The 19383-nt window shown below is 38.1% G+C and overlaps 1 protein-coding gene across 1 annotated transcript in view; it reads right to left on the bottom strand.

Moving 5' to 3' along the window:
• Positions 1-3410: 3410 nt before the first annotated feature.
• Positions 3411-19383, bottom strand: part of GARNL3 (GTPase activating Rap/RanGAP domain like 3) — a gene marked incomplete at its 5' end in the record, with an annotated part of 41201 nt that continues 25228 nt past the window's right edge. The window contains 16 exons of the mRNA XM_084272455.1: positions 3411-3644; positions 4330-4441; positions 4740-4949; positions 6014-6149; positions 6534-6652; positions 7089-7196; positions 9569-9635; positions 10205-10363; positions 10667-10839; positions 11530-11646; positions 13046-13144; positions 13850-13961; positions 14898-14972; positions 16153-16257; positions 18177-18292; positions 19131-19237. Of these exons, the coding sequence (XP_084128581.1) occupies positions 3488-3644; positions 4330-4441; positions 4740-4949; positions 6014-6149; positions 6534-6652; positions 7089-7196; positions 9569-9635; positions 10205-10363; positions 10667-10839; positions 11530-11646; positions 13046-13144; positions 13850-13961; positions 14898-14972; positions 16153-16257; positions 18177-18292; positions 19131-19237 (1972 nt within the window). The 3' untranslated portion in view covers positions 3411-3487. The remainder of the gene's footprint in view (positions 3645-4329; positions 4442-4739; positions 4950-6013; positions 6150-6533; positions 6653-7088; positions 7197-9568; positions 9636-10204; positions 10364-10666; positions 10840-11529; positions 11647-13045; positions 13145-13849; positions 13962-14897; positions 14973-16152; positions 16258-18176; positions 18293-19130; positions 19238-19383) is intronic.

The raw sequence follows: 19383 nt of genomic DNA, 5'->3' as shown, positions 1-19383 counted from the left end.
GGCTGGAGTGAATGACAATATAGTTATCCATCCCCCTAGTCTTTCAAGAAGCCTTATCATTTGACACCAGTCTCAAGTAGGAAAGGTTGCATAGCTGTGTAAAAACCTTGCCTTTTGTAAATGACACAAGAGCTTATATATATATATCAACACACATACCCCCACACACCCCCAGTTGCTTTTGTTTTGATTTTAATTAACAGTCTGAAATGGTAGGGATGTAAGACAATATGTTTAGAGAAACAATGGCTAGAAGCTAGTTAAGCACAGGCCAACACATCACACGAAGAGCTATGTAACTCAGGGCAGTCTGCTGAGACTGTTGCAGGCCCACAGAAACCACATCCTTCTACAGTGGATATATGTCCAATTGTGCAAGAAATCTCACATTATTGTGTGATATTTTTGTCTTTTGCTACAATAAATGTGATAGAGTCCTTCACAATTCAGTTCCTGTGCCTTGTGTCAAACAAAATTGGAACATTATTACCATAGTCTCTGCCTTCTACCTATACTCTGGGCTGCTCTCATACAGTAAGTAGGTACTAAACTATATATATATACATGATCCTAAACCCTCAGGTACCATCTCTAGGTGTCATATAAACCAAAGTAACATTGCCTGATCCCTCCCAACTTCTTTTGCTAAGTTTAATATTATCTATACATGTCTGCAAGGCATGCTGATTAATTACAGAAGCAAATACTCAAAAAGTGGCAGCCTTGTTAAGGCACTTACTGCAGACATTAAGAATGAAGACAGGTAATGTTTTTCCCCAGGGTTCAGATCCCTCCCTTCCTGTCTTGTGTAAGTACTAATCACTGTTACACTGTAACCTGTGTAACAGCTTGCACCTGATCCATAATAATAATAGCATAAAATTAGGTGGAAGGGGTGTCCCTGTATGTGTATGTGGGCAGTTGCTGTGCTTCCCTCTTCAAACTATACCAACATCCTGTTCCAGGGATCTAACATGATGCTAGTCTGATATGCTTTTTGTCTATCTTAAGCAATCAATTTTAATCCGTACTCCATACAGTCCTTTAGCTGTTTGTTAGTACTTGCTAGACATCATCAATGTTGTTACAGGAAGACCATCAAAGGTCCTCACACAGGCACACTAGCACTCTTACTTTACGGCAACACTTTGTAGCCACTGCTGCAGTTCTGGTTAACAGAATTAACTCTTGCTTTATGACCCCTCTTTCTGTAATCATGCCTTAGTTATGCAAATGCCACATCTATATTCATCCTGACTACCATCATAGCCAGTAGTCAAGCTTCTCTCAGTATCGATCACCTTAGTGCTCCATCTCTAAGGTTTGTCTTTCAGGATATCTAAATATGTTTGTGTCCAGGTTCTTCAAAACATTTTTAAAAATCTCCATATATTGCTTCAACTGCTATTGAACTATGGTTTAGTCACGTTAAATCAAGCTAGAATAGCACAGGTGAACATCTGCGATATATTTAAAATCTGATATCCTAAGAGCAAAGTCTACAGTTAAAATTGCGTTTTAACTAAAGCTCCAGTTTTGCAAGACACTGGCACTAGAGTCTTCAAAACCAGCCACATACCAGAAATTGGACTACATCAAGAGATATATTTATGGGAGAAGGGGTGCTTTTGCTTTCTAAAAATATCTAAATGCACACAGTGCTTCTTAATTTGGTAAGTCCACAGAGGTGTTTACATCTTCAAGGAGAATAAGCACCATGTAATACTTTCAGATAGATGTGGGATTTTTTTGTTTTGGTTTTTTTTTTCCAAACCCTAGCTGCCCATGTAAATAGGACAGGGTAAATTTGTTATTCTCAAAAAGAATAACAAGCTCTTGCAAAGACTTTGAACTGGCACTTTCTTTTGGATGCTTATTAAAGTTCACCCCACACACATCTATGGGTGCAAAAATACTAAAATAATAGTAGCCACTGGTTAATACTGTTTCTGCTCCTAGATTAATTACTGTTAAAAATATTGCTTTTTTCTTGAGCAGCTACTCCAACTCAGAGTAAGAAATGATCCTTTCAGATAAGGCCTTGCATATTTTCTTAGGTGGCATAATTAAGCCATATACAATAAGCTGGGAAAAAATCCTTTGAGAAAACAATTTTACATTCAGACAGTCTGAAGCAAAAAGGCACATATCTCCAGATGCTCATGCTTAGACAGAAATTGGAATGACACATGAATAGCATTACGAAATAAAATCAAGGATACAGAAGTATTTCTACATATAGAACAAGAACTACTTGCTAATAAAGATAAAATCTTCATATATAAAAAGCATGGAAGCATCACGCTTTCAGGAAACAAACACCAAACCAACCCCTTCATAATACTGTTTAAAACTGATTTTTGGTATAGAGGAAAGGGTTAAAAAGTAACTAAGCTTTAAACCTGAAACCCTGCCTTTTAACATAACAAAAGATCATCGAAAAACTAGCTTCTTAGCAGTGAAATTTCAGTCTGGATTCAGTTAGAAAAAGATGATTATCTGGAATAGCGATTTATAGTGTTGGTGCAAGAGCAGACAACACCTAATGCTGATGACTGTATAGGAATCTGTGTAGTCAGAAAGAAAAGTTGGTGGCTGCCCATTCTGCCTGTAATGGGAAAATATGTAGGTACCCTACAATAACTTGTTTTCCAGTAGATGGAAAATATGGGTGTGTATATGTGTGTTTTCTCGGTTTGGTTTTGTTTTCTGATGTTGTTAGTTTTGGTGGTTTGTGGGGGTTTTTTTACTTCCAATTCTCAAAGAATATTTTGAAAGCCTGTGTCTTCTATAAAAACTCTTTCTGCTCAAGGATTCTTAACAGCAAAACAGTCCTCAAGTTTCTCTAAAAAATCTGAGTGGACAGGCCAGAGCAAAGCAAGCAGCATCCTCAATATCTTACCTGATCTTTACAGAACATCCTTGATTCTTCAGAGAACATTGCACAGCTGCATCATTTCAAGGTCAGGCTGCACTGTTTGGAAAGACCTTGCCTGCAAGTCTTTTCTGTTTGTTTTGTTTTGGGTTTTTGTTTTGTTTGGTTTTGTTGCTGTTGTTTTGTTTGTTTTTTAAAGACTGAAAAGGAGTGATTTATATAATAAAATTCCTCTTCCCACATGACATACACTGTTGTAAAACAATTCATGATCATAAAAACAGCAATCAGCTGAATGTCCTTCAGGTACTTCAAATTATAAGCTCAGAACAAGCAATTTTTTTTATTTACTTCAGTTTCAGCCTAAAACTCACATTGATTTGCCTACTGTTAGAATGCCACAAAAAGTAATGGTTCATTAACTGAGAAGACATACCTATATCAAAGATATAAGCATCACCAAATCAGGCTGAGCTAGCCTTTGATATACAGATTAATCACCAATACTTCCAGCCACGTTTTACCACTAGCAGCAGTGTTTTGTGACATTCCCATAGAGCTCACAGAGTTTAGGAAAACATGAAGAAAAGAAGAAAGGTTTTAAGACTGTCTTCACTTCAAGTCAATGATGTCTTCACCATATAAAGAAATCAGCTGAAATTGATAGCTAGATGGTGAGCTCTTCTCCCTGTTTGCTAAGGTATCAGGATCTGAACTAGTGGAAAGATGACGCCCTTCAGAATAGCTTTCAAAAGAGCTTGAAATTATCCTGCAAAGAGGAAGGGAAAAGTTACTAAAACAAAAAAAATGCACAGATCAAGACAAGTAGGATCAATGCCTATTTTTAGATTCCACCTAGTTAATCTAAAGACAGACCATTAAAACTGAGTTTCTCTGTGTCCCCCCACCAAATTTCCAAATAGCAAAATAAATCAGATACGATTTTACAGTACAGCACATTTTTTGTTTCTGTTAATTTCAGTCTATTCTATATTGGCTGAATTCTGCCACTACTCTACACAAACATCGGCTATGAAAACAAGAGAATGGCAGCAAGGTCAGGTAAGCAGAGCCAAACAGACAATTGCTATGGTGTTTCTTCACAAAATTTATTCTGACAATAGCAATGCAAGAGCATACAAAGAAAACTGCATGAGCATGCACAGTGCAGATCTTGTAGTCTAAGTCCTAATGACAGGCTGAACTGCAGCAGCTCCCCTCAAAATCCCATAGTCTTGCATTGCTCATTAACATGTCTTCAGCAAAAAGTATAATTGTTTCAGTAATTAAAATATTCAGATACTCCAACCAACACATTGGCATGAAATTCACATTGATAAAGGAAGGTCCCAGTCAGCCCCATGGCAACTGAGATAAGCATGAACAGGCTGAAAAACAGTCAATCAATTCTGAAAACTCTGACTTAGAAAAGAACCTAAAGCCAGGATATTTACCTGTCACTACTAGTTGATCTTACTGCTCCCTGCTTGGGGTCTGACCGTCTTCGAGGAACCTTTTTTTGCTTCTGTGCACTTTCTGTCTTGGGTGTTGGCTCATCCAAGAGGCCTCAATAAAGGAATAAGAGACTTAATACTCTCCACAGAAAATAAAGCATTCATGAAAGCATGGAGGTATACGTCACTGGTTTCCATTATTTACTGTAAAGTTTCTACCTGGTTTAGAATATTGTCATGTATTATGTGATCAGATGCTGGCTATTCTATTTGCAATTAATGTTTTCTCACACTGTTTAAACTACTTATGAATACTGGTTGCATGTTACAAATCTGCTGGTGATGGTCCAAAGATCAGAAATTACTTACTTGGCAAGTGATATGTACACTGAAGAATAAGGAGAGTTTACCTAGTAATTCTTTACGTGTTCTGCTTGCAATTTCTTTAATTTCCATACGAGATAAGGATAGTGAGTGAGTAACTGGAAGAGGCGCAATGCTACTGGATGATGTAGTAGTGATGACTTTGGGAGCCAAAGGTGACTTTAGGGGTCGTTCAATGCTTCGTCCAACCAGATTACTGAGAGGAATTTTGTACAGGTTTTTGCATGGAACTTCACCTGAAACACGTAAGGAAAAAAAGAATGCTACACTTTCACAACAGAATCGGTTTTTAATCCTCACAAAAGAAAAGTTATACTTCTTGTGCTAGGTGCTTTTCAACCTAAATACCAACGACCTTCCTTGCCCCAGAGATCTTTCACTATAAATAGGCTAGGAGGAGGAAGAAATAAAACCACATTGTGAAGACTTGCAATTTGCCTTAGAATGAAAAAACAAACTCTCAGCAATCTGATGAATCAGCAGTGGAGGAAGGAAGTGAATTTACATGTGCTGAGCCTGGTATTCTATTACACCATGACTCTGCACTCTGTGCAATATTCCCCATGTATGTTGAAAGCATATTGGAGCCCGGATCCCAAGTGGTTAAAATTATGGCTCCCCTTCATAGGTGACATAAGTATCATGCATTTTCCTAATTCCTAGGGGAAAAAAAACCCAACAACTTACCATCGAATAGAACTGCCTTTGAAAAACTGAAATTGTGCTTCCTTTCTTCTCTTCTGCCAACATTGCAGCAGCAGATTTAAGTGAGGAAGATATAGGTACATCTTGCAAAGCTAGTAGATGTGCCCTTGTTTCACCATTATTGTTCCCCTATTGACTGATTGTTCACAGATCGCATTACACTAAATTGCCTGTGCAAACTCTTTTGACGCTAGAACTTCTTACTTTTGGTCCACAAAACTTTAACAATTCAGTGGCAGTTTGGCTTTCCTTAAATGAGAGGAATGGCGTATGTGAAATGTCAAGTTTTGTACCACTTTTTGCATTATTAGTCTTGGCCATATTGTCAAAGATTCATCAAGCTACCGCAGCTTAATTCCTCCCCTGACTTATCAAAAATAGTTCTACCATTCATTCAGAAGAGATAGTATGAGGCAAAAGCTCAGCCAGGTGCTTCATATCTGTAGAAAACCAGAAAAAGCTCTATCTTTCCGACTCTGCTCTGGGAACCTTTACCAGATTACTTTCATCTTATTAAGAGATCAGCTGCACTGAGACATGGTAGCTGCTGGAATGATCAAAAATCATTATTCAAACTGCCTAGAAATCATATTACCTTCTACAGAAGAAAGAGGACATTGTGGCATTTCATAAGCTGTTGGCGTTTGAGGAGAACTCCATGAACTCATTTCCTTAGAGCTGCTGTCAGATGATCCACTTACTGCAGCAGTAGCTTTAAAATAAATATCTGACTGAAATGAAAAATACTTCATCATTAGTACAGCAAGACTTTCTTAACCACCTTCTGCATAAGAGCTCAAATATTCTATTGCCGCTATTGCTGCTATGTCAACTAGGGTTGGTTATGGTTATCTTGCTATAAATGCAGCATCTGTGATGTTGAGTCAAATATCTCAGTTCTGTATTGCTGTAAGCACTAAAGGACAGTGAGATTAATTCTAATTTCCTTTGCCCTTGTTATAAACTAAAAGCATAGCAGTGAACAGTTACTGCAGATCAAGTAGCACGTTTCAGTTTTGGTTTGTTTGGTTTTTTAGCTGCAGCAGCTTTTTGTCAGAATTAGAACTCAATTAGATCCCAACATATCACAGTAGTATGATTTTCCTGTTTCTTACCCTTGACGCTACAAGTTGAAGTTCAGGCACAACTGCTGTGTGGACTAAGTTCCCATTCACCACTAATCGGATCTCAATTGAATCAGTAGTGAAGGCAAGGATATAAGGGAAAGCACAGACTGCAATGAAACAAAAAATATTTGGCAAGATAAAAATGGTTAATGTAAATATTTCTTGGATGCTCTGTGAGAACTGTTCTTGAGTATCTAACCTCTTCTGGCATCTATGAAAAGGGTTGTCTAACATATTGATGGACATGGAGCTAAATGAAGCCTGAAGCAAACTTCCTTCTCCATGCCTGGCACAATGCAGACTGAATGGAAAATGAAAAACAGGAAAAAAAAGAAGGAAAAAATAGTTCAGCAAAGGAAGAAGTTGGGACTAAAGCTCCACTTCTTAACATTATCATATGCAGAAATTTCACTAAAGTGGTATCATGAATGCAACATGCTTATTGCTAGCACATGTACTGGAATTCCACTAACAGCCAAACACAAGCCTAAATGGTAATTAAAAAAAAAACCCAGCCTCTAGTAAAAAGATCTATTTTCTTACCAACAGCGTAAGGAACTTGATTCCAGCTGAAGTGGAAGTCATAAGCTGACGGCTGGATCAGTAGAGAACCTCCATTGAAAGGATATACCTTTCTGTACTGGCAAACATCTGTAACAAAAAGGAAAAAAAAGAAGCTTCTGTGACTTTACCCCACAACTGACAAAACACAAATTCATATACAAATTTTGCAGAAGCATGGGCATTATATACATAATCAAACATTTACGTAAAAGTCATTCTGCATCTAAACAAATAAGGGAAATGTGCTTCCTCTGTGAACACAGCATTTGAAAGATCAAAAATAAGAGACCTACATTTTAATAAGCTATCACATTTCACAAAGTAAGTATTACTGTTTCAACAGTTACCAGATCTTTACCCTGTCTATGGATAGAGGAATAGACAAGAAAAATTCAGAAAACAGTGTCAGTAGTACTGTACTTCTCTGTCAGTAAGAGCTGCCCTTCAAGCATCCATATGCTAGCACAGTTTACATTCTTTGAAGATTGTTATACACATGGGACTTTACAAATACCAAGATTTCACTAACTGTATAACTTGTGAACTTAGCTGCTCTAAGTCCGCTGATTGTGAAATTAACAGTTTTTCTATGAGTCAGACATGAATGCTGACTTATACAGCTCCCTACTCGCAATTTAATTCCTAATTTTTAATTCAATAAATCTAGGTAACAGGGAACTTAACTTTCCAGTACCAACAGATTTTATTTTGAACACATGCACTAGTGCTGATCAAACATCTATTAAAGTTCAGGACTTAAGAAATATCAGCAAATAACAAGAATGCTTAAAGACGAGATGCAATTGCAACAATTTTTTTTTTCTTGAAAAGCTCATATGAATAAACTGGGGGGGTTCAGGTAAGCATGTACAACTCAAATACGTTCTGCTTCCAGCTTTTTTTAATATATTTTTGTCCTGTATTTGATGTCCTTAGACTGAATCAAAGTTTATATTAAAAAATGTGGTCCAGGTGTTTTCCTAAATACAACCTGAGGACATTGCCAAATCTTGTGTTTTCACATTTGTTCTATGCTTATACATTCAGAATTATATGACACTCTAAAGAATAAATGTAGCTTTACCCCTGTGACACTGTCCTAGAAATAGGCATTCAAGTTGCTGCAAGCCTGTGCAGCACCTTTACTGTAACATCAGCTAAGTTTGTTAGCTTTGGCTCAGTAATGAGCCTATTAGAGGGGAACTGATCCTGTGCAGAAATGTAGGTGAGAATTCACTATGCTCTGTCAGGTAGCTTTTTAGTCCTAAGCAATGCTAAATGAACCGGAATCATGATTCTGGCAAGCTACTAGAATCAATAAGGCCTGACAGAGTGCAGAAAGATACAGCTTAGAGACCATTAAAATTAACTCCATGGTACCAATCTGACGGTTCCAGACAGTGCCAGAACATAGGTTTATTTATCCCTGTCTCCATTAATGGTCACTTTTGGAGAGGCAAATAGGACATGACTCCTGCAACAAGGAAAAATATGCCTTGTCCCTCAGCGCTGCCTCAATAAAAGCTGCTTCAGCTTAAGAGCTTCTATTTCATGAGGACTGGAAAAAGATTTACTGGTGTACTGCAGAGAAGAGCATATGCGTGTTATATATTTATATATCTCAATCTATCTATCTGTTGTGACCTTGCGTGGCAAGGTTTTGGTGCTGGGGGGCTGGGGAGAGCTGCAGATTTTTACTTCTTATTATCCTACTCCCGTTTCTCTGTCTGTGTGTGTATAATAAATTAGATGGCTTTTTTTTGTTCCATGTTGAGTCTGTTTTGCTTACATTAACTGCTGAACTATCTCTCCCTGCCCTTATCTAGACTCCTAAGCCTCTCAGTATATTTATTTTCTCCCCTGTCCAGCTGCAAAGGGGAGTGATAGAGCAACTTTGGTCAGCATCTAGCTTCCAGCCAGGGTCAAACCACCACAATCTCCTTGGATATAACACACAAAATTATAAACACACAGACACACCCCCCCTAGTTTTATTAAAGGAGATTGAGAGAATGATAATGAAATAATGCAACAGTGCCAAGTAGGAGGCAGAAGAAAAAGTACAAGGACAGAATAGAACAGCACACAGAGGAAAAAGGGGCTGAATGCTAAATTGTGCATGTCTCGAAAACATCCACTAAGTGTGTAACTACCTAAAGAATGAACTAGATCTGAAGAAATAGGACTTTTGTAAGGTGGTAACATCTATAAATATATAGATACACATCTATATACTTGACATTAAAACCTACCAGCTAGTATGCCTAAATTCAACACAGCCTGCAATAAAATAATACTTCAATTTCTAGCTTCTCTCATACATGTTAAAATTAAAAAGAACGTGTACTGAAGAACTTTACATGAATCAGCGAAATGTATTTTAAAATACAGTGCTAGGAAAACAGAATTACATACACAGATTGAGGAACTACCACTTTTAGTCTTCTCTAAATACTTACAGTTATAACATAACAGTAGACCAGCTTCACCATCTTCATATACATCAATAGCTGCAACAAAGTTAACCTGTAATGATAATGGGAAAAGGAAATAAGCATGCAGAGGACACTGATGTTATTACAACCAGATTTTGACTAATAAGCAATACAATCACTTGGGGGTGTACACAACTACAGATAAAAGAAAAGAAAGAAAGAAAGAAAAAGTAGTGTGTTTTCAAATGCAGCATCTTTTGCAACTAATTTTCAGGATGCTCTCAGGATGGAAATCAATTTCTTTTTACAGTACTGAATACAAAGACCACAAAGAACAAAGAAAAAGCAAACCAGTGACAAAAAAGGAAGAAAAATTAGTTTATGCTGACAGTGATATTCCAGATTCTGAAACACAGGCTCTTTCTTAACATGTCGTATCTTACAAAATACCTTTCTTGGGAGTGATTATTATCCTGTATCCCAGAAAGAACAAATCTCTCAGAGTGCCTTAAAGCTGAGATGATAGAAGTGAAAAGTGAGAGACATGTGGATCTCCATAAATGACCCTCCCACGAGGTCAGCATGGGATGCACCGAGTCTGCAAGAAATTAAGTTCAGCTTGGACCTGCAAAAAAAATAGTTTCAATGATGAAAACTCACCTTGTTTGTTTCAACATGATGCAACCTATAGGACTCCCCAGTACTCTCGTTAACTAAATCAAACTGATGCCGATATGCTACACAGATCATATTGTCACTGTCTTCAGTAGGTCCATCTACCAATGTCATAACCACTGGAGGGTCAGAAAGGCATATTTCCTAGAATGTAAATAATATAATTATTGTCTTTTACAAGGTCTTACTGAGGATACTGCAGGGTACTCCATGAACTTAAAGGGTTGTGCTCTAAGCACAGGAACATGATAAAAAACAAGCAGAAACTTAATTTTAAAAATCTTAAAAATTTCTTTGGTGTATATGTATGATGGAACTCCATCATAGGGCTTCTCACATTGGTCTGGATGTTCAGGAAGATAAAAAATGCATGCTTTTTTGTCTTGCTCACCCCTAGATGAGTGCTGCCCAGTCTGTTAAAGTAATTAGTGATTAGATCACACATACCCGGATGTACTGGAACTCCTCCACTGGAGATTCAGAAGATGATGGCAGAGAGCTGCTGGTTAAACTGATGCATGTATTATATTTCTTGGTGACAAGAAGTAGTTTGTTCCGAATAGCCACAACAATCCTTAGTTCACTGCCATGGTGAGTATTAATGGCATACAAATGGCAGCCTGAGGAAATAATACTCTAAATAGTAAATGTCAGGGGTATGATGTGAATTTTTTGTTCTGTATTTGTATGATGATTGGTACAAGAGGGCTGTGATGCATGACTCAGCAACATAGAATTATACACCTCCCAACAGAACAACATTAACTTCTAGAAAAAGTCAAAAGGCTATGACTCTCTAGAACTCTGTTTTTTCCCCTTAGTCCTTTTGCAAGTAAAGACTAAATATATGAATTTAGTTCCAGCTTTCCAAAGCAGCTTGCTTCTGAAGACCAGAAAACGTTTACATCTTCTAAAATGACCAGCAACACCCAAACTAATCTAAGCACCACTATTTAACAGAAATTTGCGAGAAATTTGTCCTCCACCTTAAAATGCCCTTGATTTCAGTCTCACATCCCTGCATAATTCTTCTCACACCCTTCAATCCTGAAAGCAACATACCTATTTCTAGACCTTTTCATCAGCAGTGATTGCCAAGTAACATGGTATTTTTACACAGTTCTAAAACATCATGCTGGAGTACTGACTAATATTTATTTTCACATATAAGCTTAGCAAAAATTGAATTGATCACCCAGAGGAATAATTAAAGGTAATAATCTACAACTGCTTCAAGGAAGCTAGTAAGCCCCGGCAACTACTGCCATCATACAACAGTGGATGTTTTTAACACAGGATAATAAAACCACCTTTTGTTCTCTCCAGTTTATTTTCTCTGCAGTCATATTTGCTCCTTATTATTTGCTTTGTTTCTATATCTTTTTGGACAGCACTGAGTCTGAAGATAAGGAGACGAGAGTCTTTCCCTGAAGGATGAAGAGAGCCAGAAACAAGAAGTTAAAAAAAATGGTGGCAGTTTGAAATTGATGCTTCCAAATAGAAGCAGCACCTAACAAAGAGAGCAAAGACAAAAGAAACATAATGCCTCTCTGGGAATGAGCCACAATGTCTACGAGTCCGCTTATGAACTTTCTAGGCATTACAATTCTAGTAACCAACCCCCTGAGTTCAGTAGCTGAGTTTCCCAACCGGTGGTGCTGCAGCAAAGAATAATATGAGACCTTCACAACAGTGAAATGTATGCTATTTCACAAACATGCACAATTTTGCAAGGTAGTAAAAATATAATAAACTACAGGGCAAAAGTAAAAGGGTTAACATTAAAAGCTGGAAACATCCAGTTGAGCAGCTGACTACTGGATCCTTAACACAGGTTGAAACCCTTCAGGATGCAGACTTCTGGTTCTTCAAAGGATGGCAAGTTAGGTTCAAGGCATATTCCAACTGCAACAATAATACAGTATCTACTTCCCTGGCTAATGTAAACACATTTTCTAGAAGCTTCACAAAATAAGCTTCAGATACAACTACCCTTTTTAAGTCTTCAGAAATGTCGCCTGCTCTCCAGGTGTCTGGAGAGAGAACTGCAAATGTCGCTCAAGTTGTTTTGAGCCACTTCTGTAAGGCCGCAGGGTGAATTTCATCGGGTGCAGCCAAGCCGGACAACTCCCAATGATACAAGAGGAACCATGTCAGCCAATAGTGAACAAACAGACTTGATGTGGTAAAGAACAATAAACCAAACATATTTATAATTGTTTTCTCTGTGTTATACCTAAAGGTCCTGTTCTTGCTTTGTGTACGTTCACTTTGTGAAATTCAATCACGGGCTACTGGGTATAAAGTACCTCATTGAAAAAGTGCACATTTTTTACACATTTAATGCTTCCAAATGTGGATAAAAAGGAAACATTGTCAGTCCAAACCACATTCAAGTTCTTTTACACCAGAACTTTCAAGAAGATACATTCCATAGCTCAAGGATGTGGTGAGAGTTAACAAAATAAATACCAATAAAACACATTTGGTAAAACAGTGACAGTGTAAGTAAATTCCCACATATTTTTGCACAACTGAATAAGCTTAGAATTCAAAGACATTTCCAAGGAGTGTCGAGTTCCAACAGAGGATGAAGAAAGGCCATATGGCTAGTTTCAGGCTTGCCTTGAAGGAAGCATGACTGAGCATTTAGGGGGTTTCCCCCTTCTCCCACCTTTTAGAAAATAATAGCAGTTGCTGTATATGCTCCCTTATTCTAAATGAGACATCCAATACACTTGCCATTGATAGACATGATTGGATCATAAGACATACCCAGCACTAGCCTCATTCATATGAGAATCAAAGAACAAAGACTTCTCCTACCTTTGTCTGTTCGGGCAATGAAAAGATCCAGAGCTTCCAACACATGCATTTGCTTTATTTGGAGAGTTTTATCAAATACTTGCACTGATGGTTGACCATCTAAAAAAGAAACACATACATATTCAAATTCCCCCTATAACTTCCTAGTCACTGGTTTTGACTTATCTCTTTCTTGCAATAAAAGTTCCTTTTTTACTTACAAAAAAAGAAAAAACCTGCATAAAGCTGCTACGCATAGCACCGCATCATTGTCACTACTTCCTTGCAGGAGAGTTTTATCATTGCTGCAGATCAGATAATGCAACTGAAGCCAAAAACAGACCTTCCTTTGGGAAGTTTGAGAATTACCACTGAGAACTAACTTAATTTCCTTTGTTCCAGCAGCGTTATGTGCCCCACAGCAGGTGTCAAAGTAGTAATATCATTGTTATTAAAGAAGCAGGCTTTCATTGTCACAGAAGCCTTTAGCTTCATTCTCACTATCATCAAGGGCTACAAAATCCACACAAGCCGTTTAAACACTCCATGAGCTCAGATAATGACTTCATAAGTCTTTTCAGGTGGTCAAGCAAACAACATCTGAAATAACAGAACATTCAGAAATCCGTACTAACATTGGCTGCCAAATACGGCTTGATTGCAGTGAGAAATTTTGCAACTAGGTTACATAAATGTCATAAATTCACTTGAGTTGGTAACTATCGCTGTAGGTGAAGATCTACCAATATCTTAACCCTAACCATTTTCAAGAAAATGGTCTGATACATAAAAATTGACACAGAAAACACTGGATCATTTACTAACCATCTATTAACAAGATGCCAGCATCTGTAGAAACCAGCAAGGACTGGCCCCAAGAATCTGCACAGACAACCTCATGAGGAAAATTACTGCAGAAAGACTGAGATTCCCAAGGCTATGAAGTAACATAAGGGATACATATTAAGTACACTAAGAAATACAGATCATGCAGACACAGAATGTGATGAACAATGGCAAGTAATAACATATAAATGGTTTTGGCAAGATACATTTCAAAACAGGATAATTTTTTAATTTGAAATATCAACATTTAGTTAACTTTCTTGCAGAGGAAATACTATCTATATAAATTGGGTTTGGAGACTGGTAAGTATAAGACACATTCCTGAAACACTGGAATTAAAACACATGCAGGTGATACTGAGTGCAACCCTAGAAATACTCAGTATGTATTTTATTTTAAAAAAACACTATAGACTTAAATTGTATGTACCACTGTGCATATGCAATTTGCTTACGTTTTATAGCCTGGTTTGTGATGTTTAGGCACTAGCACATGGTATAATTAAAATTGCCTTTCTGCCAAACTGTTCTCTTGACATGTGTTCTCTGTACTTACCTCCCAGAGTCTGCCCCTTCTCCCTCAATTTAAATATTAACTGGTGTCTGAAATTCTAGAAGCGCTTCTGAAGCTTCGGTATATGTGTGGTTTGCATCTTTCACTCCCTAATGCCCTTGAACGAAATCTGGTACTACAGGAAATAAAAACACAACTGGATTTTGTTCTAAATTTGATACAGAGGTTAAAATAAAACATGATTGTGCATGTGAAATGGCATTTCCACCATATATTCTCAGATATAAAAATATCCACACTTGGTTTAACTTGAGAAGTGCTTCTGTCTTCAGGCTCATCCATTATTAACTCGATATTAGCTACAGAATCACTTTAACACTATACCTTTCACCTTTGCTGCTACAGCATCTAACAACAAAAGCAAATTAACAGTACCCAGAACTGATAAGCAATGCCATACTTGACAGCATTTAATTTTTTCATTACTCTCCTCAGACAGACACATTCACTCACCTCCTTTTTACAAAAGCTTGTGGTTGCCAAGTTAGCTGTGGCATCTCCTTTCATAGTGGTTTTCAATTTCAATGCCTAATGCAAACAGATACTTTATTTAAATTGAGTTTTAGTCAACATTACCCAAGCTACAGGCTATAAAGGACAATTTAGTCCAGTTTGGAATTCCTATCACATTATAAGTAATTAGAAAAGAAGCAGAATTCTTTATATCCTGAACAAAGTCTGTGTGAATCACTAGATGGCTGCTAGTAGTTTATATGTTACTGTAATTTTAATAAGTATGGTTTTCTTTAACTTGTGTAAAGGTATTAGTAAACTTGGAGAATAAATCATTGGTTACTTCTGTTTGAATATTACACTCTGTTTTATTACACCCCCCACATCCCCTTTTAACCAGCCTAGGGTGACTAGCTTTTCCAAAGTGGTTGGGGAAAGGATAGGCACAGCACAGAGAAGAAGATGTGGTAATGCCAGCTTTAACAGCCCTGAGATTCTTTTGCATCAGCTCTCAAAGTCCTGGCTCTGCTCTCTGTTGGATCTGGAACTTCTCCAACACTTCCACTCTTTATCTTACTAACTCAGATAAAATCTGTGAGGGAAGGAAGCAAGCTTGGGCTTGGGTTTTTTTGTTTGTTTTGTTTCATTCTTTTTCTGTTTTGGTTTTCTGCTCTCTGTTAGCTCTTGCTAAGTTAAATCAGCTCAGAGAACATGTATCCTTAGGATAAGCTGCTGAACCATGTCATCAGTTCAGGATCAAAAGGAGAAAAGTGAGAAGGCACAGGGGAACTGATGAGCACAAACACTGTTGTGCTGGTTTTTTCCTGCTGCAATGAAGCAGGGTAAATAATTTCTACAACATTCAATCTTAATAAAACATATGGTGGAAATTCATGAAAGATTATGCTTCTCCAAACACAGAAAAAGGACTGAGCACTCTTCTGCTTGCAGACAGAAAGCATCTGCTGCACAAAGCAGGGAAACACCTTTTAGGTTTGATCCTAAGGTGTAATTTTTCATTTAGCTTATATATTTTATAAATATTTGCAATTGTGTTGTGTATCTGTTACAGATAACTATTTTTATTCATATTTTACCAAAATGTAACTTAAACCAATGCAATACTACAACACTCTTTCTGACCACAAATAACTGTATTAAGCCCTGCCACAACTCTACAAGCTAATCACATTCTAATAAAAGGGGTGATGCAGTCTTCGGAAACATAGGCGCATACCTCCTAAATTGATCCTACCTGACCAAGTCGGACAAACTCTGCTTGCCGAGCTTCTTCTTTTTTCCGTGTTGATTTTGGGGACTCCGGTAATACGTCACTGAAGGATCTTCTATTGAGCATGTTCTAAAACAGAAAACGTTTATCTTCTAAACTAAACCAAAAGTTTTCATAATCTTCTAATCTGAGTTAATTTCATGCGATATAATTTAACTATTGTCTTCTTTTACATATTTTCCTGTAATGACGAATGTAACTGTATAACTTCTCAGCAAACAGAAATTAGAACTATTCCAATCCTAGAGTGCTTTACTTTCCCCCACCTGTCACAGTCACAGAATCACAGAATCACATAGTCTATCTCTGTTATATTCTATACAACCATAATAAAGACCAGAGACATGAACACGTGGACAAAAATTCACAGCATTTTCTCAGAGAAGCTGGCTGCTCATGGCTTGGATGCATATAAGCTTTGCTGGATAAAAAAGTGGTTGGATGGCCGGGTCCAAAGAGTTGTGTTAAATGGAGTTGAATCCAGTTGGTGGTGAGTCACAAGTGGTGTTCCCCAGGGCTCAGTGCTGGAGCCACTCCTGTTTCACATCTTTATTGATGATTTGTATGAGGGGATAGAGTGCACCCTTAGTAAGTTTGCAGATGACACTAAGCTGGGTGGAAGTGTCCATCTGCTTAAGGGTACGGAGGACCTATACAGGCTGGATCAATGGGCCAAAGCCAACTGTATGAGTTTCAACAAGGCCAAGAGCTGGGTCCTGCTTTTTGGCCACAACTCCTGGCAGTGCTACAGACTTGGGGCAGAGTGGCTGGAGAGCTGCCCAGCAGAGAGGGACATGGGCATGTTGGCTGACAGCCAGCTGAACGCAAGCCAGCAGTGTGCCCAGGGTGCCAAGAAGGCCCACAGCATCCTGGCCTGCATCAGGAACAGTGATCAGCAGGGCCAGGGAGGTGATCTTGCCCCCATACTCAGCCCTGGTGTGGCTGCACATTGAGCACTGTGTACAGTTTTGAGTCCCTCAGTACAGGAAGGGCATCGAGGTGCTGGACAGGGTGCAGAGAAGGGCATCTAGGCTGACCAGTGATCTGGAGAACAGGTCGTATGAGGAGAGACTGAGGGAGCTGGGGCTCTTCAGTCTGGAGGAGGCTGAGGGGGGACCTGATGGCTTTCTACAGCTACTTGAAAGGAGGTTGTAGTGAGGCAGGGGTTGGCCTCTTCTCCCTAATAACTAGTGACAGGACATGAAGGAACGGGTTCAAGTTGCACCAAGGAAGGTTCAGATTGGAGATTAGGAAAAATTTCTTCACCAAAAGAGTGGTGAAGCATTGGAAGAAGCTGCCCAGGGAGGTGGTGGAATCACAATCCCTGGGGCTGTTCAAAAATGTAGACATGGTGGCTTTGGGAGATGGTTTAGAGGTTACAGTGGTGTAGGGCTGACAGTTGGACTTGGTGATCTTGAAGGTCTTTTCCAACTTTGATGATTCTATAATTGTAAAAGTTTAAGGAGATATATTTAGCTAACAGAAATAAACGGGGGGGGGGGGGGGGGGAATATAGCACTTGTTAATTTCAGAAGTATTGAACTTCTCTTTAGTTATTTAAGAATCAAGATTAAGTCTTCATCATCTAAAATGAAGTTCTCTCGTTGTTACCCAAGGGTAAAAATGATCCAAATTCACACAGAGTGGAATGAGTAAGTGCAGTTTTTATGGAATGAGACCAATACCTGCATTTACACAGCCTAAATTTCCTACTCCCTTGCTGAAGGTAAGCTGAAGCAGAGTATGACATTGTTATGCTTCTCCTCACACCTGGTTTAAACAAACGCATGAAGAATGCTATCCAGAAAGGGCTGCCTGTCAATTTGCATATAACTGTAGAATAAGTGATATGACAATTGGTATTTAGCCTGGCATATTCAACTCAGTGCTTATTAGGATTACAGTCCTTTAAAGCAACAGAACATTCAAACTACTAGTGAGAACAGGAGAGCACGTGAGAGATGCAGACACTTCTGACTTACATTTACCTTGTGCAGATCAGGCATCAGGTCTTGGTATAAAGAGCGGATCAGCATGTCTAGAGTACGCTGACGTTTTTGAGAAAATGTTGGGGTTTCCAAGGTGGCTTTTTCCCCATTTATTACTAAAATATTATGGAAAAGAAGGTACATTACCTAAATGAACTTTGACAACTTCTACTGGCTCTAGTTTGCCTCTGTAAGAAAATACTGTTTTCCATCAGCAATTTAGGGTTGCTTCCTTTTTGCATGTGTTTTTAGTGAATAATGATCCCTTACGCTTAAAAGGGAAAAAAATAGGAGAATTCTACCAGGCATCCCAAAATAATCTCCCAACTAATAATAATAAAACTAAAGACAAACTGCTGATCAATTTAAGTACCAAACCAATTTAAATATGTGAATTGAGTTAGTAGACAAGTTCCTGTTGAGTAAGCATCTAATTAAAATCATCACAATCAGTTCTCTAAGGTTTCTTTCTCGCTGATTTAGAAGGGCAAGGAAGTGTCTATGAAAACCGGAACTGATCATTACAGAAGTAAAAAGGTTTTAAAGGTGCTGAAGGGCCCGTGTGCAGCACGCATTTACAAAAGCTTCTATTTTCAGGTTTTCAGAGCTGCTAGACTAACAACTTCTATTACTACACATTGAACAGCATTATAGGTTCTTTCAGATCTTTAAGTATTTTAAGCTAAATATGGCTGCACATTCTGCAAATATAAAAGTCACTATGTATGTAGTAGTCTGAGAAGCATAATTGCACAGAAATTAATTTTTTTGCTAATCTGACTTGCACAGTTTGATGGAACTGATATCCCACCTAGGGTGCAGATTTAAAAGAAAAAAATCGATCTAGAACAGCAGCATACATTAGAAAATGTGTTTACATTTTAAGTATCATGAATTTAAATTTATTAAAGCACTTATTAAAAAGCATTTACAGCAAAAGAAAAACTAACTTACATTTCACTAACACAAAATCCCTGAATTCCTGGTGGTTTGTAAACACAGGTGGGGATGGAAGGGGAGGCCCAAAGAGAGGAACGCTTTCTTCAGAAAATATTTTCAGCCTATTGAAAGAACAAATCTTTATCTGTATCAAAAGTCAGTCAGCAGCTGAAATGCAAATTACAGATGCAGTTATATCTGAATCTGAATGAACAACCGAGGAACTATCTGCGATGCAGGCACATGTCTCCCCTGGGCTGACTCTGAA

This window comes from Gallinula chloropus (assembly GCF_964237585.1).
Source record: "Gallinula chloropus genome assembly, chromosome: 18".
In the NCBI taxonomy this organism is placed as follows: domain Eukaryota; kingdom Metazoa; phylum Chordata; class Aves; order Gruiformes; family Rallidae; genus Gallinula; species Gallinula chloropus.
This window is presented reverse-complemented; position numbering and strand designations above follow the sequence as displayed.